Raw genomic sequence first — 23,245 nt, forward strand, 5'->3', positions numbered from 1 at the left:
TCTTTTTTTTTTTTTTTTTAAGATAATTCGTTAACTGGGAGTAATAATGTCTACAGGTCATATGCTTATCGTTAGGATTAAATAAAATAATGTGTATAAATCATTTAACGCGATGCTTATATAGTAATAATGGCAGACCATGATGTCATCTTACCATTTAGGTATTTATTCACAGCAAGCAGAGATTGTGTCTTATGCGTTTCATTTTTTTCCCAATGAAGATACATTAATTTAAGGGGTACTTTGAACTATTTTTGATATTTATAACATAATAAAGGTACTATAAGAAATCAGCCAGAAAGTCATTAATTTTTATCCACTTTCCTCCAAGCTGTGGCCTTGTATATAGAGGCAGCCAACAGAAAAGAGTGAATTCTAGTGACCTAGATATAGATACATTCCATTTAGAAATGAAGGCTGTTTAAATATAGTAAAAAAAAATGACCTTATTAAAATAAAACTCTTAGCTATATGTACCTTCAACAAATTTTTACATTTAATATATAACAAGGCTTGCACATAACTAATAAATATGGTATATAAGTATATAATTAAGAAACATTATTGTGGGTCTGCCCTTCTTGAAAACATTGAGAATAGTTTTTTTTTAACCATTATAATCTTTGTCATTTAAAACAAACCGACTCAGCCCATTACTTTTTATTTAGCATTATGACCCCAGCCAGCACTGCGGATACTGCCAGGCTGCTCTATTGGGAATATCTTTCCCCTGAAAATGAATAAATTTGCATTAAGATTAATGAAAAAGAAAGTCTGTATTCTTAAAATTATATTTTCCTTCATATATGATGAAAGGAAAATTAGTGATTCTAGCACAGGAAAATATAAGCCGCCATCACTTCTTTCGCAGAGTGCAGTACAACTGTATAGCTTAATTGGTTACAGCACATTAAATTAAGATGTACCCCCATCTGTGCAAACTCTGCTCATTTCCTTGGCCACAAGTTACAGCACTGAGCCAACTCAAGCTTTTCGTAACATGCAGCATGGATCACAAAACATTACTGAGCAAGAGAGTTATCTGTGCAAATCAATCTCAACTGCTAGAAAAAAAATAATTGTAGGTTAATTCCACTATTCCCAACATACCTAATAACCAGGACACAAACCAGGCACCAGAACCTGGGCTTTAGTCCCAAACTCACAAATTAATGGCATGTCCTCTTAACCTCATGTCACTTAAAGTCTCTGAGAACCATCTTATGGGCTTTGACAAACTTAACAGGACTGTTGTGAAGATCAAATGAGGTAATGTATGTAAATATATTTTAAAAACTGTAGAGCAGTTTACACATACAAATGTGTCTCTAGTTTGCTAAAAATATGACTATATTTTTATTTTCCGAATATTCTCAATTTAAAAATTAAAACATCCAATTGCAAAAATTCATTAAAATCTTTTATAATCATTCTGCTCATGTTTTAAAAATAAAAATCCTCAATTTTTAAAAGCTCCACTTTCAAAAAAATAAAATAATACTAAAAAAAGTCATTATATTTCAAATATTTTTAGATGTTATCAACAAGCATTTGAAATAAAAGTATGTACAGTTATCTTGTAATTTTGTTTTAACATTTTTCTATTAAATAGACCACTTCTTTGGGACTTTACCTTGTTCATATTTCAGGCAGCATCAAAGAAAGCAATCAATGCATTTTGGTCGTAACTGTCCAGAATCTCCAACAGAAGAGGTACTTTGGTTTTTACATTGGTACCTTTGAACTTGAACTTATCTATGAAAAGATCAGTGATCATGCCTAGAAAGAACAATGTTAATTTCCTGTCACTGATCAGTTCTATTTAATGAAACAGATTTAATGAAGGTGAGTGACTGCTTGAGAATCTAAGAATTCTAAGCACATGTCACTCCATTACTTAACATACACAAACCTAAAAGGGTTGATGCTTTTAAAAAAATATATTTTGAGGACATTTTAAGGTGTCAGAATATAAATCATTTGACTAATAACCATCTTAATTGTCTAAAAGCTATTAATTCAGACATTTAAATGCTGGCCATTTTTGAACTGATATCAGTATTTTTAACATTGCAGTTTATTTATAAGCAGACCATTTTGACATAATGTAGGTAAATTCTGTTCTTAACAGCTTAATATTCCACCTATATGTTGACCACTCTTGGGGTTTGATTTGAAGGCAAATAGTCCTGTGTTCAAAGATCTGGGAAAATTATTTCACCTCTGGGTTTTCCATATAAAATGTGAATAATTCAAGCTGTCAATCTTTTATCCAAAATACTTGATGCCAGATGTTTCAGAAGTTTTCATATTTTAGGAAGTTAATAAAAGGACTATACTGCATATGACATAATCCTCCAAAGGGAGTGAGTGTCAGTATCTAATAACAAAAAAGTGGTATTTCTGCAACAGAATATCTGGACGAATATTCAAACTAAGTGGAATAAGACTATAATTAGTCTAACTTTAATTTAGGTTTGTCATTAAATGAATTCAGATCATGTCAGATTTTGTTGCCAAATGATTTATGAAAAAAGTTTTCGTTTTCAAAGCTTTCTGGATTTTGGAACTGGTGACAAGAGATGATGGATTTGCACCACTGTTCTCATAAGGTTCTTTAAAGATAAAAGATGATGTACTTGCCATATAGTACGCATGAAGATATTACATATTTATGACTATTATGTTATATGTTGTGAGCACATGTCTGGGTATGAAATAAGAAAGTGAGTATACAGGCTTAAGAATCAATATAGACTGATGATACCAAATTAACTCTATACTGACTATGCAAGATGACGTAATGCAAAAAGCATGCATTTTTGGAGCCAGATGGTTCTAATGCATACTCTGCCCCTAATTAGCTATGTGACAATAAATTCTTTAATCAAAAATTTTAGTTACAGAATATGAAAAATAGGAGATAACACCATCTACCTTGCAGAGGTATTTAAGGATTAAATATCCCAACTGATTATGAAGATGGTATAAATAAATTGGTGTGCTATCCACAATAGGTCTTATGTAAAGATCTCTAACAAAACTGTTTTCCTTAATATTCCTTTCTTTCTCCATTCTTCCCTCCCTTGCCTCACATTCCTCACTCTTTCTCTCTTTTTCTTTGAATACAATTTTTGAAATATCCAACTTCATACCATCAAAGCAAAATGAATTTTAACCTGTAAACTGACACAATATTTATCTCTCTATATATATCCCTTATTACATCTTGTCCAAAAATATTAAATGCTGTATCTGAATATTTTCACAATAGCCACTAAACCTGAAAAATATTTGTGAAATACAGCCTAAATTCTAATGCTTTATAGGTTATACTCACTTTATACCATATTTTTTCTTATATGCAGTTTATCACTGTATATGTATTTCATGTCTTAATTTTACTTATATCTTATAAAGTAAAAATATTAAATATCAAAACAAAAGAAAAAATTTGGAAATATTCTGTGGTATAAACTGGTTGTCACTGGTTTACAACTGCTACAATCTTTACCTGTTTCTTTCTCCCCAGCTTCTTCTAAATGATGGTTAGCAAAACCAGATGAAAATAAACAAGGGAAAAAGAAGAAAAAAAAGAGGAGAAAGTAAGATATTCTAGAATAGTCCACTAACCATAGAGTCTTTCAAGATGTGCAGGTTGCTTTTTATATTCTTCTTGTAGGTGATCTGCTTCTTCTAGAATACAGCGATATTCTGGTATCAGAAAGTTTGTATTTCCCTCATGAACCTGCAATTCCTTATTTAAAAATAAAAAACAGAAGCACGTTAATGTTCAAAATTCAATCCAAGTATAACAAGAAAGTATGTGCAACTTTAAAAATTCCATCACAATAAAATAATGATCATGAGTCCATGATACATATACTTACTTTTAAAGCATCAATTAACTGCACCTTCTTAGCCAAAAGCAATTGGTACTCCAGTTTTGGGTGGATTAGCTTTAAAGTGTGTTTGACTGATACTTCATTTATCTCTAGAATGAGGGGATTCAGGCACAATTATATAAGTCACTTTGACATAAATACTTTCTTATTTAAAAAAAAGAATGATTCTTTTTTCTTTTTTCTTTTTTTTACCATATGATATGTTGAGGTTGATTTTCCTTTTTGTAGCTTCCTTAGAGAGCACATCTTTTAGGATGGATATAGTAGAAATGTTGTCAGATTTAAACACTCCTTCTCCTTTTCTATAAAATTAATATATATTTTAAAGTATTTCACTTCTTAATTTTACTTATATTTTATCAAGTAAAAATATTAAATATTAAAACAAATTACAAAATATAGAAATACTCTGTGGTATAAACTGGTTGTCACTGGTTCACAACTGCTACAATCTTTACCTGTTTCTTTCTCCCCAGCTTCTCCTATATGATTGTTAGAAAATAGTCAAATATATATTTTTAATATATATATTTTTAAAATATATTTTAAAGAAAAGCTTTACAAGGAAGTGGTCCAGTAAATACATATTTTAAGAACCCATGTACATATTTAAGTTTTTTTATATTCATATCTATCTCATTATGAATATAAACTAATTTAAACATATAACTGTTTACTACTATAATTCAGGTTCTGAACATAATCATAAAACTAAAGAGATGTTAGATATAAGCCTCCTAAAGATATGACAATTTATACAAGTTCTTCATTTAAAATATAGCTTTTTTTCTTTATTTCCTCTACTAATATTTACAGTGTTAATCTCTTCTATATAAAATGCATTTAGAATAAAATGCTTATTTGCATGTAATTTTGTATTTTGGTGACATGACCATATACATCATCCTTAAAAATCTCATTTCAAACCTGAAACAGTAACATCTGCTGTTCTTCAGTCCCCATCCCCAGCCTCCACTGTTATTTCCTATGGTCACAGGACATTTGTTTTCCTTAGGGAACCACTCTTTCTCTCTTTCTTTCCCTTCTTAGTCCATATGGTTTTAGTGACACTGGCCTCAACTCCATTTCTGGGACATTATGAGGAGGTAATGAGTAGCATATTCTACTCCTGTGACCACAGTGGTTCAGGGTTGGGCAGTGATATACAGTGCTGGGACTTGTACTGAAACTAGTAGAAAGAGAGGCCTTTAGGGTAGCTGAAAAGATATAAACCTGGATGGAGCTGCTGGGGTCATTGTGCCAGTACATGGGAAAGGCTGAAGCAGAGCTGATCAATGGAAAGGGGTAAAGTCTTTATAAAATTATCCTATGGGATCCAGTTGTGCCTGAGGCAGATTACTGCTAGACTTTTAAATTTTGTGAGCTGATAAATTCCTTTTTTTTTTTTTTTTTTTTTTGTTAAGGTTACCTAACTTTGGTTCCTTTTTACAATGACCTAAAGTTTCCTCATTAATATACACTTTCTTTCCTATAGTCAATGTTTTCTTTTTATTTGACTTCACACACACAAATAACTAGTTTATATTGACTAGCTAAAGATATTACTTCTTCTAGAAAGATGAATACTGTATTCTTATTATTTTGATCCCAATGATGTCTTAGAAATCATGAGATTTTTGCTAGTCTTTAATCTTAACAAATGGTATTTATGAAACACTTATACAAGGCTTCCGGTTGACCAAGATGGTGGCATAAGATGCTTTAGGGTTCCAATCCCCCATCAGATATTTTAAAAACTAGCAAAAAACTAGCAGAACCACCTTCCTCAGAATTCCAGAAAACAGTGTTGCAGTAATGAAGTGAGTGCCGAAATAAGAAAACATAGCTTAAAAATAGTAGGATTGTGGTAGACTTTTAAATGTAACCTTAAAACTGTAAGCAAACTGTGAATTTGAGCTCTTAGTCTCACAGAGGAGCAATACGTAAAGTCTGTACCCAGATATAAATAAGCTTTCATCTATCACACCCCAGATCACCCAGATATAAGCTTTCATCTATTGCCCCAGACTTGGAGGCATCATGCCCAGGTATCACAGAGGATGTAAATCCTAAAGGAAGTAGTAAAAAACTAAGACAAGGAGCTATGAAGTTCTCCAGACTCCAGTTACCTGTTACCCAAGATTATCTTTCTTTGTCTCTAACATGTATAAAAGCCAACTGAAAAATTACTATGGGGAGACAGATTTGGGAAGTTTCCCCTGTCCTCTCACCAGTGTAAATAAACCTCTTTTTTTACTCCGCAACCTGTTTTGTGTGTCTGTACATTTATGCCATGCTGCATGATGAACCCAGATTTAGGGGGCCTCACCTACAGGAGACAATCCTGGTGCCCTTGCTGGCCCCTCCTTGAGCCCCTTTCCTGTGTGGGGGTAAAGCCGGCCTGCACATTCATTGTGGGTCCCTGGCCCCATTCTGGAGGGAGCAAAGTAATCCCTATGCATATACTGAGGTGTCTGTAGGTCTTGCCTATCTTTCAGGTGGCAGCATGAAGACAAACCACAACATTCCTTTCTTGCTCACCTTCCCAGAACTTGCCCTATGGGTAGAAACAGACTGTTGATAGCTAAAGCAGTCTAAGAAATAATCAAATAGATGTAGCCTGGGGCAAAGATTACCAGCTTCAAGACTTAAATAGAGTACTCAGGAATAGGAGCATTCTGGTTCCTGTAAAGAAGAATTCCTAAGGCTAGGAACACATGACCAGGATGGGACACATGGTCAAAAAAAATAAAGTGAAGCCCATGCTTTCACCTCCAGCTGATCTTGAGAGGAAGGCTAAACTCTGAAGGAGAGTACCAGCCAAAGGGAAGCCAATTTGCAAAGACCATGAAAGGTCTTTGTTACCTCCTGGCATTCAAGGAAATCTCTGTAATGATCTTCAGTATGCTCCAGGAGCTAAAGGAAAGCACAAAGAAAGAACTAAATGATATCAGGAAAACAGCAAATAAACAACATGAAAATCTCAAAAAAGTGACAGAAATTTAAAAAGGAAACAAACAAATACTGGAGTTGAAGACTACAATAATTAAAAAAATCCTTAGCGGGCATCAACAGCAGATATGAACTGACAAAAGAAAGAAATTGGTGAACTTGAAGATAAGACAACAAATAATTCAGGCTGAGGAGCAGAAAAGCAAAAGAAGGAAAAACAAACAAAACCTAAGAGATCTGTGGGAAACAATCAAGCATAACAATATATGCACAATGGCAGCCCCAGAATGAGAAGGGGCAGAAGGAACATTCAAAGATAAAATGGCAGAAAACTTCCCAAAGTTAAAGACATGAATATACACATTTGTTTTAGTTTCTTTGGCTGCTCAAGCAAATACCATGCAATGAGTTGGCTTAAACAATGGGAATTTATTACCTCACAGTTTTGAGAATAAGGAAAAAGTCCAAATCAAGGCAATGCTTTCTTCCTAGAGACCGACATTCTGGGGCTGGGTACTGGTCTTCCTTGGTTCTGGGCTCCTCTATCACACCACAATGCACGTGGTGGCCTCTCTTGTCCTTTCCCTTGTCTTCCAGGTTCCAATGACCTTCAGCTTCTTGCTTTCCCTAATTTTATCTCCTATCTGTCTGAACTTCATTCTGCTTATAAAGGACTCCTGTAATAGGATTAAGATCCATCCTGACTGAGGTGGCCACACTGTAACTGAAGTAACCTCATCAAAAAGTCAGTGAGTTCATACCCACAGGAATGGATTAAGTTTAAGAACATGTTTCTCTGGAGTACATATTCAAACTGCCACAACATTCAAGAAGCCTAACAGACCTCAAACAGGATACACTTGAAGAGAACCATACTGAGACATAATATAATCAAGCTGTCAAATGCCAAAAACAATGGGAGAATTCTGAAAGCTGCAAGAGGAAAGCAATGGGTTATGTACAAGGAAGAACCAATACAATTAATATGGATTTCTCCTTAGAAACCACAGAGGCGAGGCAAGAAGGCAATGGGATGAAATATTTAAAGTGCTCAAAGAAAATAATTACTAACCAAGAATTTTATATTTGGTGAGTAGTTTTTCAAAGATGAGGGCGAGATTAGGACTTTCCCAGATAAACAAAAGCTGAGGAAGTTCATCACCACGAGGTCTGCCTATGAGCAATACTAAAGGGAGTTCTTCAGCTTGAAAGGAGATGGACACTAGATTGAAGTAGTCAAAGAAATAAAGATCTCTGGTAAAGGCAAACATGTGCAGTAACTGTAAATGCCAGTATCACTGTATTGTATTTTTGGTATTTTTATTGTATTTTTGTATTGTATCTTAACTCCACTGTACATTTCTTACAGGTTCTAAAATGCAAATGTATAAAAAGTAATGATAAATCTATGGTTTTATCACACAATGTATAAAGGTATAATTTGTAATAAGTACCAAAGAGAGGTGGGAGGGACAGAGTGATAAAGGAACTTAGTATGTGTATGTTATTAAAGTTAAGCTTGCATCAAATCAAACATGTTTGTTATAGATTTAGGATGTTAAATTTAAGCCACATGGTAATCACAAAGAAAATATCAGAAAAATATACAGGGAAAGAAATAAGAGGTGACTCAAATGATTCATTACAAAAAAATCAAATAAATATGAAAGTAGGCAGTATTGTACAACTGAGGGACAAATAAGGATAAGACTTAAAAAAAAAAGAGAGCAAAATGGCAAAAGAAAGTTCTGCACTGTCGTAGTTACTTTAAATGGATTGAACTCTCCAGTCAAAAGGAAGAAGTAGGCAGAATGGATAAAAAGCATGATCCTATAAACTGTTTACAAGAGACTCACCTTAAATTCAAAGACACAAGTAAAATGAAAGGATGGAAAAAATATTCCATGCAAATAAACAAATGAGAGCTGCAGAAGCTATACTACTTTCAGATAAAATAGACTTTAAGTCAAAAACAGTCACAAGGGACAAAGAGAGTCACTTCATACTGATAAAGGGGTCAATTCTACAAGAAGATGTAACAATGAGAAATAAATGTGCACCTAACAGCAGAGCCCCAAAATACACGAAACAAATAAGGACAAATATGGGAGAGAAACAGACGGTTCTACATTAAGAAGAGACTTAAATGCACCACTTTCAACAATGGAGAGAAGATAAATAAGGAAACAAAACTTGAATAATACTCTAAACCAACTACAACTAACAGACATATATGAAACAATTCACCCAAAAGAAGGAGAATACCCACTCTTCTATAGTGCACATGGGTCATTCTCCATAGGTTGGTCACACAAAAAGACTCAATTAAAAAACACTGAAATCATACAACATATCTTACCCTACCACAGTGGAATGAGAGGGAAATCAATAACAGAGAGAATTAGCAAATTCAAAAATATGTGGAAGTTAAAGATCACACCCTTAAACAACCAATGCATAAAAGAAGAAATCGCAAGGGAAATTTGTAAATATCTTGAGGCAAATGAAAATGAAAACACAACATACCAAAACTTTTGGGATGTAGCAAAGGCAGTGCTGGGAGAGAAATTTATCATTTTAAGTGGTTATATTAAAAGAGAGGAAAGATCTCAAACCAAGACCTAACCTCACAACTGGAGAATCGAGAAAAGAAAAGAAAACTAAAACAAAAGTGAGCAGAAGTAAGGAAATAACAAATAATAGAGCAGAAATAAATGAAATAGAGAATATGAAGGGGGGGCATTATTATCAAAACCATAGAAATAAAAAGGATGGTAAGAGGGTAATATGAAGAATATATGCCAAGAAATTAGATAACCTAGATGAAATGGACAAATTCCTAGAAACACACAAACTACCTGTACTGGCTCAAAAAGAAACAAAAGACCTCAACAGACCAGTAACAAGAGATTGAATCAGTCATCAAAAACCTCCCAACAAAGAAAAGCCCAGGACCAGATGGCTTCACAGGTGAATTCTACCAATCATTCCAAGAAGGATGAACACCACTCCTGTTCAAACTCTTCTAAAAAAACTGAAGGAGGGAACACTCCTTAATTCATTCTATAATGCAAACATCACCCTCACATCAAAGCCAGATATCACAAGGAAAGAAAATTACAGACCAATCTCTCTAATGAACATGGATGCAGAAATCTTCATAAAATACTAGCAAACCAAATCCAATAGCACATTAAAATAATTATACACCATGATCATGTAGGCTTTATTCCAGGTACACAAGGGTGGTTCAGTATAAGAAAATCAATTAATATAATACACCAAATTCATAGAATGAAGAAAAAAACCCATATGGTCATCTCAATTGATGCAGAAAAGGCATCTGTCAAAATCCAGCACCACGTCTTTATAAAAACACTCAGTAAACTAGGAATAGATGGAAACTTCTTCAAAATGATCAAGAGCATATATGAAAAATCCACAGTTAACATCATACTCAACGGTGAACAATTGAAAGCTTTCCCTCTAAGTTCAGGAACAAGACAAAGGTGCTCAGTTTCCTCACTGCTATTCAAAGGTAACGGCCCTGAGTAGCCAAAACAATCCTGAACAAGAACAAAGTTGAATGACTCACACATCCTGGATTAAAAACTTATGACAAAGCTACAGTAATCAAAACAGTGTGGTACTTCAAAACAGAAGTAATTTTTACAGGTTTAGATACAAATAAGCTCCCCTGCAGGATACAGTGAAACACCTCTATAGAATTGATACTAAAATCAATTAGATTTCTGGAGAGTTCTTGGTCCCAAAGGCTTTATTCTAAAGAATTATGTGTTCTTTGCTGTTTCCAGACTTTAGTATGATAAAGTCTCAGCGAGGAAGCAGATGGAAGTAGAACTCTTAGTAATCTGCGTAGGGAAATAATCTCTAAGAGACAGAAGTAGAGGTGGAAAAAGGGTAAGAAGCTACCCCCCAAACAAAAGAAAAAGTTTAGATTCTATTGTATTCAGAGATAGAAAAATTATGGGAGCCCATGGGAGATGAATGACATGGGAGATGAAGGAATGGGGAAGGAGCACAACTGGTAGCTTAAGAATAATGTAAAAGAAAGTACTATCTTCCACACTGTAACATGATAGTATCAAAAGCCTGCATGGTCCCCTAAAATTCTAAGCCATTCTTTGAATTAAGCCATTTCTTTTTGCACAAAGAAATTCAACTGGAATTTTTTTTTTTTTTTTGGATTAGGATGAATGTTCAATTTGGAAAGACTGCCATCTTTACAATGTCTTCATATTTATGACTATGGAATCTATTATTCCATTTAGTCAAGCAATAACATTTTACTACTTTCTTCATGTAAGTTCTGTATATTTTTAATTAAGAATATTTTTACACATTTTATGTGGATATTTTGTTATTATTACTACTCCGAAAGAGATCTTTTTAAAGGTTATATTTTCTAACCGGTTATCATCGGGAATTTAGGAAAGGTGTTGAACTTTGCATATTCATTTTTATTCAATCACTTTTCTAAACTTATTAATTCTACTTGTTTTTCCAGATTCTCTTGAATAGTCTAGGTTTTCAATCATATTATTTGCAAATTATTCCTGACTTAAAACTAATGAGAAGTTAGAAGCTCAATTTATATAAAAACAACACTTGTAAACTAGTGATAAATCTGATTTACCTGTAGGTACTTTCAAGTTGTGTATCCAGGAAGGTGTTCTGAAAGTAAAATGTCACACATTCTCCTGCTGGTGGTTTTTCAGGAACTTCAGGCAGGCAAAAAAACACCCAGGAGTGAACTTCAGCAAAACTGAACTGGCCTGTTAGAATCAGTGTATTCATTGGTCTGTAATTTAACAGTAGAAGCACGCATTTGTGTGTGAGAAAATAAGGAGGTAGAGTATATGTATAAAACACATTAGCCATCAGAATTTTCCAACAGTACTAAACAAATATAAAACTACTCATTTAATTTTTCTCAGGTCATAAATTAAATAAATGAACATTTCAATTTCACATGGAAAAAAAAGATTTGACCACTATCTATACCTGCAACTGTGCTAGTTGTTTTACTTTACAATTAAGTGGCATATTTAAATGCTTCTTTTCATTATAATTAGTTTTCCAAAAAACTTGGTTTGCTCAGGTAGATTTCATTTTTGAAAAGTTCATCTGGGATTTCTACTATATAAAATATATAGAACATACATAAGAATCTGCTTAGGGAAAGAAATAGTGTAATGTGACGGCAAAGAATGGGGCTTTTGAGAAAGACATGGACTTGAAGCCTTGCCGTTGCACAAGTTAGGGACTAGCACCTTCTATATTACAGGGATATGGGATAATTTTATCTTGCAAAATCACACAAAGTAACAAGAACAAAAGGTTGATCTACAGATATTTAAAACAAATCAAATGGATAATTATATAGAATTAAGAAAATGCAAAATTTATCGAATCAAAGGTTCAGAAGGAATTTAATAGGATACAGAATTAAAGAGACTGAGAGTGGGAAGGGACTTCTGATATTGTCCAAACTAACCCTCTCATTTGCAGATGACAAATCTACGGTCCAGAGAGTTAATAAATTATTTCTCCAAAGTCACAGCAACAGATATAGGATTACAATCCAAGTCTTGTTGTTCCCAGTTTGCTGTTCTTTCTAGCATGCCGTGCTGTCTCCAATAACCTAAACCTTGACGCTCAGTCTGAAAGACACCCTAAGAAGAATCTATTCACTCTTTACTGTTTTCCAGGAATTTTCCTTAGGTAGATCCCTCCTTACATCTTATTTAAATTACATATCTTTTAAATTATGTTACAACAGAAAAAACATGAGCTTTGGCCTCAAATCATTGCTCTCTTATATTAGCAAGTTACTCTTCCAAGCTGTCATTTCTCATTTATAAAATTGAGATATTATTACTCATCTTGCTGTAAGAATTAAATGATTATACATAAGTACCCAGCACAATGCCTGGCACAGAAAGCATTCAATAATTGTTAGTTTCTTTCCTGTCCTTTCCATTTAAGTTTATGGTCTCTGACCTTCGGGAAAGAAAAAGAAAATCCACAAACAAGGGGATTTTTAAGTTGGAACAGAAGTGAGAAATAACAGGGACTTTCAAAACCAATTGCTCTACCAGTATTCCCTGAGGTGAAACAGAAAGGGGATGTAATATTTGAGACTAATAAAATAAGGTCCTGTTCACAGAGAATATCTGATGATCTAAATGCCAAGCAGTATTTGCTTGAGTAGGTGTCTGAGAGATTAAACTACTCCTCTAACAATCTCAGAATGGTAATATTTGAAGACAAGAAAGCCCATCTTAAACAGGCCTCTAAAATAAGACAAGGCCTCATAATTATTAAATAATATAAATAATAAATAATTAAATACATTAAATCCACAGCATTTAAAACAAGTATTTAATCTTGAAAATGTGCAAGTAGCTACTAGAATTTACACTATAAAAATATGAAGCAAGTTTATCTAAATTGTTTAATATCGTAAAAATAAATTGGTCTCTCATTTGTCCTACCTTCCATGATCAATAAAGTGAGTTCTTTGATGGAGTGAAAGGGGTTTGATCTGGTACTGATGGACCTGACAGGTTTTGGGTTGAATTCTTGGAGTCACATATGCTTGAAGTGTACCATACTGGCCTTCAATTGAGCGAATCTGAATCAACACAAAAGAGGAAAGAAAATAAGAATACTCTAGAAGCATTAGCATAATTCTAAAATGTTCAACACAAGTAATCAAGAACTTACACCTTCATCTCTTCTGTACTATTTTAAAGGAAATAATGACATTTTATTAAACAATTCTTTGTCACTATAGTAAAAGAAAAAAGATTTTGCAGTCAATTGCAAAATTTATCAATCTATAAAATTTATCCTCACCCCATACTTTCACTTGATTTGTCCACATTAAACAATGCTACTCCATTTTAAAGGACATACATTCTCACACACTACCCTGTCACATCTAAACACGCAGGTGTATAACAGAATATATTTTATAAAGATTCACATTAAACATTGTTAAAATGTAGACATTTTTGTTAAAGAGATTCTGTTTGGGGTGATGAAAAGTTTGGATAATGAATGGTGGTGATGGTAATACAACATTGTGAATATAATTAATATCACTGAATCGTATGTGTAACAGTGGTTAAAATGGGAAATTCTGTGTTATGTATATGCTACCACAGCAACAACTTTTTTTTCAAAAGTAGCAGTGTTATTTAAAAATTGTTAGGCTACTTCATAATTTATCAACATAATCTTGCTCAGTGATATTTAATTAGGCTACTTATAAAATATGCTTAAGTATAAAGAAATTTACCCCAGTTTTAAATTTTCTTTCAAAATATAGGAAAGGAAACTTATGCAGACCAAAATAGTTTTGTTTTTTTTTTTAATTACACTTAATTGGAACTTTCCTTAATCAGATGTGAAAAACGGTATCTAACAGTATCTCTCTTGAAAAACACAAACTTTGAGTCTCAGAACATCAGCATTACCAGGGAAACAAGTTACAGACTTAATTCTTAGATAATAAAAACAAATTTTTAAAAAATCCTCATACTACAAAGTAAATAATTAAAATAGCTTTGTGTGTTAGGTTCAATATTTAATTGCAAAAAATGATTATGTTACTAAGTTACTAAAGAAAAGTTTAAAAGGTTTTTTCTAGAATAGATGATAAATGACATCACAGGAATGCCATCAACAAAATCCAGACAGTAGGAAACCATTGGGCAATAACTAAATTACCTTATTTGGACCATGATTGGAAAAAACAACTATAAAAATGAAAATCGGTGGAATTTGAACACTGACTATTTGATGATGCTAAGGAATTATTGTTAACTTTTCTTATTTATAAATGAAATTATAAAATATCTTGTCTTTGCTTCAAAATAATTGGGTGGGGAGTGATAGCATAAGTAAGATTGGGCATGCATTGATTATTGCTGAAGTTGGGGGATAAGTACATGGGGATTCACTACTTATTTATAAGTTTGAAACTTTCCATAATAGAAAATTAGAAAAGAAAATTTCCATTAAGAGAAAACTAAGATCTATAATTTTAGAAAAGATGATTGGTTAAGTGCTAATAGCAGAGATAGTGTTTTGGGCTAAATTAAAATCTAACTAAAAACTAGTAGTGAAAAAAAATAAAACAGGGCATTCAAAAGTCATTACTCCAAAATTACTCACTTTAAAGAGAAATTCCATGCAAAGAAACAATATCAGATACTATAAAATGTACCAAGGACAAAACAGAAAGTTCAAATATTCAAGTAGAGTTCATTTCTAACAATTTACCTTGAGTTCCAGCCTTGTGGTATTTGCCTGGCACCGGTAAGTGGCGAGAAGAAAGTTGTCATTTGACTGAGAAGAATTCAAAGTTAAAGATCAGGATATATCCATTTTTAACAACAAAAACAACATCAATAATAACAATGGATACTGTTTACTAAACATATACTATTAAAGTGTCATTGTGCTAAGTGCTTTAGTTTCACTATATAAGTTTTAACAGATAAAGAAACTGAGCCTGCAAGAGGTTAGGTAACTTTCCCCAAAGTTAGTAAAGCTGGAATTTAAATCCAAATCTTTAAGACTCTAAAGCCCATGCTCTTTCCACCTTGCCTCTCTACAGCAACATGTTTAGACATTAAAAGTTCTTCTAAAAATTTAACTGACAATTCAAACTCCGAATACTCACATGATAAAGGCATTTACAACAATGTTCTACGTTGAAATGTCTTTGATTTTCACAAATGTTTATAGAGAGACTAAGAAATAGCTCATCTCTATTCCCAACAAATAGCACAATGTCTAACATACTGTAGGTGCTCAATACATGGTTATTGAATTAAATTGGAGAAGTTATACTTCAAATATGATAGCTTCTTAAATCGAGTATTAAACTATTTAAAGAGAAACTTATTTCTGGGTGCATGAATTACAAAAATGGGCAAAGCAACATGACATTTTATATGCAATTTTCATGTAGTTTTATTTTCCTATTTTTATTTAAAAAATTAAAAGGATGACAATATCAGAAAGAAAATTCAAATATTTTAATTTCAAATCATTTATATTTAAAAAAAAACAAAGGATCGGTCAACATAAGCATAAATTTATGTGATTAAGAACAAATGATATTTACAGAACTATGGATAAAGGATATAGACTAAAAGAGATGTTTGAGATTAGCTTTAAAATAATCTAGTTTAGGGGTGTGGGCAAGGGTGAAGAGAATGAAATAAGATTGGCTATATGTTGAAGTTAGTGATGTGGACATGGAAGTTAATACACTATTCTTTCTGCTTTGGGTATACGTGAAATGTTCCATAATAAAATTTTTTTTAAAAAGTCATCAGCCAAGAAAATAGGGTTTAAATAAATATAAAATACTCATTTCAAAGAATCCTGCAGTGACATAAATAAAATAGGTTAATCTTTCATAGTAACATAGGAATGAAATATTTCAAGTTCATGTTAACTTTATTTTTCAAAATAGTCATAAAGAAGTAGGCTCCAATCTTATATTTTGTTTTCAAACAGGATGATAAATCATATATGGGTAACAATACATCTGTTATCAAATCTCATCAAAAAGAAAAACTATGAAATTACACTGAAAATCATTCTTTAATACAATTACTGATTTTTTCCTTTATCTACTCTTCTCATGCCTTCGTTTTATGCCAGCTTCAGTCACTAGCTCCTTTTGCTCTGGCTTGTTTTCTCCAATGCAGTTAATCTGGAACTTATCTTTACCAAAACTTCTCTTTACAATCCACAACTAGCTCTGAGACTGCTAGTCCTCTAGTACTAAGCAGAAAGAAATGATTGTGGTAAACCATGTCCAAAAAGCACAGACACAAATTTTATCACAGGTGCTTTGCAGAAGGAGGCATTCAATAAGTACAGAAAAAGTGGGGAGGACCAGAAAGGGCAGGCAGAAGGAAAAGATTGGGTTCAAATGCAGGATGTGTGAAACTGTATAGCATTTTCAGGAAATTTTAAGAACTTCGGTATGCTAGTTTGAATCTGTTATGTACCCCTAAAAGACTATGTTCTTTTTTTTTTTTTTTTTTTTTATTAAATTCAGTTTTATTGAAATACATTCACACACCATACAATCATCCATGATATACAATCCACTGTCCACAGTATGATAACATAGTTATGTGTTCATCACCACAATCTATCTCTGAACATTTTCCTTACATCAGAAAGAGCCAGAACAAGAATGAAAAATAAAAGTGAAAAAAAACACTCAAATCATCCCCCCATCCCACCCCATTTCTCCTTTAGTTTTTTTTTTTTAATCATCATTTTATTGAGATATATTCACATACCACGCAGTCATACAAAACAAATTGTACTTTCGATTGTTTACAGCACCATTACATAGTTGTACATTCATCACCTAAATCAATCCCTGACACCTTCATTAGCACACACACAAAAATAACAAGAATAATAATTAGAGTGAAAAAGAGCAATTGAAGTAAAAAAGAACACTGGGTACCTTTGTCTGTTTGTTTCCTTCCCCTACTTTTCTACACATCCATCCATAAACTAGACAAAGTGGAGTTTGGTCCTTATGGCTTTCCCAATCCCATTGTCACCCCTCATAAGCTACATTTTTATACAACTGTCTTCGAGATTCATGGGTTCTGGGTTGTAGTTTGATAGTTTCAGGTATCCACCACCAGCTACCCCAATTCTTTGGAACCTAAAAAGGGTTGTCTAAAGTGTGCGTAAGAGTGCCCACCAGAGTGATCTCTCGGCTCGTTTTGGAATCTCTCTGCCACTGAAGCTTATTTCATTTCCTTTCACATCCCCCTTTTGGTCAAGAAGATGTTCTCCGTTCCACGATGCCGGGTCTACATTCCTCCCTGGGAGTCATATTCCACGTTGCCAGGGAGATTCACTCCCCTGGGTGTCTGATCCCACGTAGTGGGGAGGGCAGTGATTTCACCTTTCAAGTTGGCCTAGCCAGAGAGAGGGCCACATCTGAGCAACAAAGAGGCATTCAGGAGGAGACTCTTAGGCACAAATATAGGGAGGCCTAGCCTCTCCTTTGCAGCAACCGTCTTCCCAAGGGTAAAACTTATGGTAGAGGGCTCAACCCATCAAACCACCAGTCCCCTATGTCTGTGGTCATGTTAGCAACCATGGAGGTGGGGTAGGCGAATACCCCTGCATTCTCCACAGACTCCTCAAGGGGGCACTAAATCTTTTTTTTTTTTTCCTTGTTTTTCTTTTTTTTTTTTTTACTTTCCCTTCTTCTTTTTTTTTTTTTAATCATCATTTTATTGACATATATTCACATACCACGCAGTCATACAAAACAAATCGTACTTTCGATTGTTTACAGTACCATTACATAGTTGTACATTCATCACCTAAATCAATCCCTGACACCTTCATTAGCACACACACAAAAATAACAAGAATAATAATTAGAGTGAAAAAGAGCAATTGAAGTAAAAAAGAACACTGGGTACCTTTGTCTGTTTGTTTCCTTCCCCTATTTTTCTACTCATCCATCCATAAACTAGACAAAGTGGAGTGTGGTCCTTATGGCTTTCCCAATCCCATTGTCACCCCTCATAAGCTACATTTTTATACAACTGTCTTCGAGATTCATGGGTTCTGGGTTGTAGTTTGATAGTTTCAGGTATCCACCACCAGCTACCCCAATTCTTTAGAACCTAAAAAGGGTTGTCTAAAGTGTGCATAAGAGTGCCCTCCAGAGTGACCACTCAGCTCGTTTTGGAATCTCCCTGCCACTGAAGCTTATTTCATTTCCTTTCACATCCCCCTTTTGGTCAAGAAGATGTTCTCCGTCCCACGATGCCGGGTCTACATTCCTCCCCGGGAGTCATATTCCACGTTGCCAGGGAGATTCACTCCCCTGGGTGTCTGATCCCACGTAGGGGGGAGGGCAGTGATTTCACCTTTCAAGTTGGCTTAGCCAGATAGAGAGGTCCACATCTGAGCAACAAAGAGGCATTCAGGAGGAGACTCTTAGGCACAAATATAGGGAGGCCTAGCCTCTCCTTTGAAGCAACCGTCTTCCCAAGGGTAAAACTTATGGTAGAGGGCTCAACCCATCAAACCACCAGTCCCCTATGTCTGTGGTCATGTTAGCAACCATGGAGGTGGATTAGGCGAATACCCCTGCACTCTCCACAGGCTCCTCAAGGGGGCACTACATCTTTTTTTTTTTCCTTGTTTTTCTTTCTTTTTTTTTTTTAACTTTCCCTTCTTTTTTAAATCAACTGTATGAAAAAAAAAAACTTAAAAAGAAAACAAACATACAATAAAAGAACATTTCAAAGAGACCATAACAAGGGAGTAAGAAAAAGACATCTAACCTAAGATAACTGCTTAACTTCCAACATGTTCCTACTTTACCCCAAGAAAGTTACATAATATAGCAACATTTCTGTGAACTTGTTCCTACTATATCCATCAGAATTTAACAGACCATAGGCATTTCTGGGCATCCCCAGAACGTTAAATAGCTTATCTGTTCTTCTTGGATTATTGTTCCCCCTTCCTTAATTGCTCTCTACTGCTAGTTCCCCTACATTCTACATTATAAACCATTTGTTTTACATTTTTCAAAGTTCACATTAGTGGTAGCATATAATATTTCTCTTTTTGTGCCTGGCTTATTTCGCTCAGCATTATGTCTTCAAGGTTCATCCATGTTGTCATATGTTTCACGAGATCGTTCCTTCTTACTGCCGCGTAGTATTCCATCGTGTGTATATACCACATTTTATTTATCCACTCATCTGTTGAAGGACATTTGGGTTGTTTCCATCTCTTGGCAATTGTGAATAATGCTGCTATGAACATTGGCGTGCAGATATCTGTTCGTGTCACTGCTTTCCGATCTTCCGGGTATATACCGAGAAGTGCAATCGCTGGATCGAATGGTAGCTCTATATCTAGTTTTCTAAGGAACTGCCAGACTGACTTCCAGAGTGGCTGAACCATTATACAGTCCCACCAACAATGAATAAGAGTTCCAATTTCTCCACATCCCCTCCAGCATTTGTAGTTTCCTGTTTGTTTAATGGCAGCCATTCTAACCGGTGTTAGATGGTATCTTATTGTGGTCTTAATTTGCATCTCTCTAATAGCTAGTGAAGCTGAACATTTTTTCATGTGTTTCTTGGCCATTTGTATTTCCTCTTCAGAGAACTGTCTTTTCATATCTTTTGCCCATTTTATAATTGGGCTGTCTGTACTATTGTCATTGAGTTGTAGGATTTCTTTGTATATGCAAGATTTCAGTCTTTTGTCAGATACATGGTTTCCAAAATTTTTTTCCCATTGAGTTGGCTGCCTCTTTACCTTTTTGAGAAATTCCTTTGAGGTGCAGAAACTTCTAAGCTTGAGGAGTTCCCATTTATCTATTTTCTCTTTTGTTGCTTGTGCTTTGGGTGTAAAGTCTAGGAAGTGGCCGCCTAATACAAGGTCTTGAAGATGTTTTCCTACATTATCTTCTAGGAGTTTTATGGTACTATCATTTATATTGAGATCTTTGGTCCATTTTGAGTTAATTTTTGTGTAGGGGGTGAGGTAGGGGTCCTCTTTCATTCTTTTGGATATGGATATCCAACTCTCCCAGCCCCATTTGTTGAAAAGACCATTATGACTCAGTTCAGTGACTTTGGGGGCCTTATCAAAGATCAGTCGGCCATAGATCTGAGGGTCTATCTCTGAATTCTCAATTCGATTCCATTGATCTATATGTCTATCTTTGTGCCAGTACCATGCTGTTTTGGCAACTGTGGCTTTATAATAAGCTTCAAAGTCAGGGAGTGTAAGTCCTCCCACTTCGTTCTTCTTTTTTAGAGTGTCTTTAGCAATTCGAGGCATCTTCCCTTTCCAAATAAATTTGATAACTAGCTTTTCCAAGTCTGCAAAGTAGGTTGTTGGAATTTTGATTGGGATTGCATTGAATCTGTAGATGAGTTTGGGTAGAATTGACATCTTAATGACATTTAGCCTTCCTATCCATGAACATGGAATATTTTTCCATCTTTTAAGGTCCCCTTCTATTTCTTTTAGTAGAGTTATGTAGTTTTCTTTGTATAGGTCTTTTACATCTTTGGTTAAGTTTATTCCTAGGTACTTGATTTTTTTAGTTGCTATTGAAAATGGTATCTTTTTCTTGAGTGTCTCTTCAGTTTGTTCATTTCTAGCATATAGAAACATTACTGACTTATGTGCATTAATCTTGTATCCCGCTACTTTGCTAAATTTGTTTATTAGCTCTAGAAGCTGTATCGTTGATTTCTCAGGGTTTTCTAGATATAAGATCATATCATCTGCAAACAATGAGTTTTACTTCTTCTTTTCCAATTTGGATGCCTTTTATTTCTTTGTCTTGCCGGATTGCCCTGGATAGCACTTCCAGCACAATGCTGAATAACAGTGGTGACAGCGGTCATCCTTGTCTTGTTCCTGATCTTAGAGGGAAGGCTTTCAGTCTCTCACCATTGAGTACTATGCTGGCTGTGGGTTTTTCATATATGCTCTTTATCATGTTGAGGAAGTTTCCTTCAATTCCTACCTTTTGAATTGTTTTTATCAAAAAGGGATGTTGGATTTTGTCAAATGCTTTTTCAGCATCTATTGAGATGATCAATTGATTTTTCCCTTTTGACTTCTTAATGTGTTGTAATACATTGATTGTTTTTCTTATATTGAACCATCCTTGCATGCCTGGAATGAACCCCACTTGGTCATGGTGTATGATTTTTTTAATGTGTCTTTGGATTCGATTTGCAAGTATTTTGTTGAGGATTTTTGCATCTATATTCATTAGGGAGATTGGCCGGTAGTTTTCCTTTTTTGTAGCATCTTTGCCTGGTTTTGGTATTACATTGATGTTAGCTTCATAAAATGAGTTAGGTAGTGTTCCATTTTTTTCAATGTTTTGAAAGAGTTTGAGTAAGATTGGTGTCAGTTCTTTCTGGAAAGTTTGGTAGAATTCCCCTGTGAAGCCATCTGGCCCTGGGCATTTATTTGTGGGAAGATTTTTGATGACTGATTGGATCTCTTTGCTTGTGATGGGTTGGTTGAGGTCTTCTATTTCTTCTCTGGTCGGTCTAGGTTGTTCATATGTTTCCAGGAAATTGTCCATTTCTTCTACATTATCCAGTTTGTTGCCATACAGTTGTTCATAATATCCTATTATAATTTTTTTAATTTCTTCAGGATCTGCAGTTATGTCACCTTTTTCATTCATTATTTTGTTTATATGGGTCTTCTCTCTTTTTGATTTTGTCAGTCTAGCTAGGGGCTTGTCAATCTTGTTGATCTTCTCAAAGAACCAACTTTTGGTGATATTTATCCTCTCTACTGTTTTTTTGTTCTCTATGTCATTTATTTCTGCTTTAATCCTTGTTATTTCTTTTCTTCTACTTGGTTTAGGATTGGTTTGCTGTTCATTTTCTAGCTTCTTCAGTTGATCCATTAGTTCTTTGATTTTGGCTCTTTCTTCCTTTTTAATATATGCGTTTAGTGCTATAAATTTCCCCCTTAGCACTGCTTTTGCTGCATCCCATAGGTTTTGGTATGTTGTGTTCTCATTTTCATTCATCTCTAGATATTTAGCAATTTCTCTTGCTATTTCTTCTTTAACCCACTGATTGTTTAGGAGTGTGTTGTTTAACCTCCAGGTATTTGTGAATTTTCTAAGTCTCTGATGGTTATTGACTTCTAATTGTATTCCATTGTGGTCAGAGAATGTGCTTTGAATAATTTCAATCTTTTTAAATTTATTGAGGCTTGTTTTATGTCCCAGCATATGGTCTATTCTGGAGAAAGTTCCATGAGCACTAGGAAAGTATGTGTATCCTGGTGATTTGGGATGTAATGTCCTGTATATGTCTGTTAAATCTAATTCATTTATCAGATTGTTTAGGTTTTCAATTTCCTTATTGGTCTTCTGTCTGGTTGATCTATCTATAGGAGAGAGTGATGTGTTGAAGTCTCCCACAATTATTGTGGAAACATCAATTGCTTCCTTTAGTTTTGCCAGTGTTTCTCTCATGTATGTTGTGGCACCTTGATTGGGTGCATAGACATTTACGATTGTTATTTCTTCTTGCTGAATTTCCCCTTTTATTAGTATGTAGTGGCCTTCTTTGTCTCTCAAAACATCCCTGCATTTGAAGTCTATTTTGTCTGAGATTAATATTGCTACACCTGCTTTCTTTTGGCTGTAGCTTGCATGAAATATTTTTTTCCATCCTTTCACTTTCAGTTTCTTTGTGTCCCTGTGTCTAAGATGAGTCTCTTGTATGCAACATATTGATGGTTCATTTTTTTTGATCCATTCTGCGAATCTA

At 34.3% G+C, this 23,245-nt stretch overlaps 1 protein-coding gene across 5 annotated transcripts in view; it reads right to left on the minus strand.

The window, feature by feature from the left end:
- The window catches only part of BBS7 (Bardet-Biedl syndrome 7), a 90,920-nt gene that overhangs the window by 1,837 nt on the left and 65,838 nt on the right, over positions 1 to 23,245 (minus strand). For 2 of the 5 annotated variants that reach the window (XM_037830576.1, XM_037830572.1), the window contains exons 13-19: positions 15,171 to 15,236; positions 13,376 to 13,515; positions 11,515 to 11,679; positions 4,098 to 4,207; positions 3,891 to 3,994; positions 3,634 to 3,757; positions 3 to 1,779 (exon numbers count right to left, since the gene is read on the minus strand). In XM_037830576.1, the coding sequence (XP_037686504.1) occupies positions 1,646 to 1,779; positions 3,634 to 3,757; positions 3,891 to 3,994; positions 4,098 to 4,207; positions 11,515 to 11,679; positions 13,376 to 13,515; positions 15,171 to 15,236 (843 nt within the window). In that variant the 3' untranslated portion in view covers positions 3 to 1,645. Of the gene's footprint in view, positions 1 to 2; positions 1,780 to 3,633; positions 3,758 to 3,890; positions 3,995 to 4,097; positions 4,208 to 11,514; positions 11,680 to 13,375; positions 13,516 to 15,170; positions 15,237 to 23,245 lie in introns of those variants that run through there. The other 3 variants (XM_037830575.1, XM_037830573.1, XM_037830574.1) reach the window with 3 other exon arrangements.

This window comes from Choloepus didactylus, chromosome 3 (genome assembly GCF_015220235.1).
Source record: "Choloepus didactylus isolate mChoDid1 chromosome 3, mChoDid1.pri, whole genome shotgun sequence".
Lineage (NCBI taxonomy): Eukaryota > Metazoa > Chordata > Mammalia > Pilosa > Megalonychidae > Choloepus > Choloepus didactylus.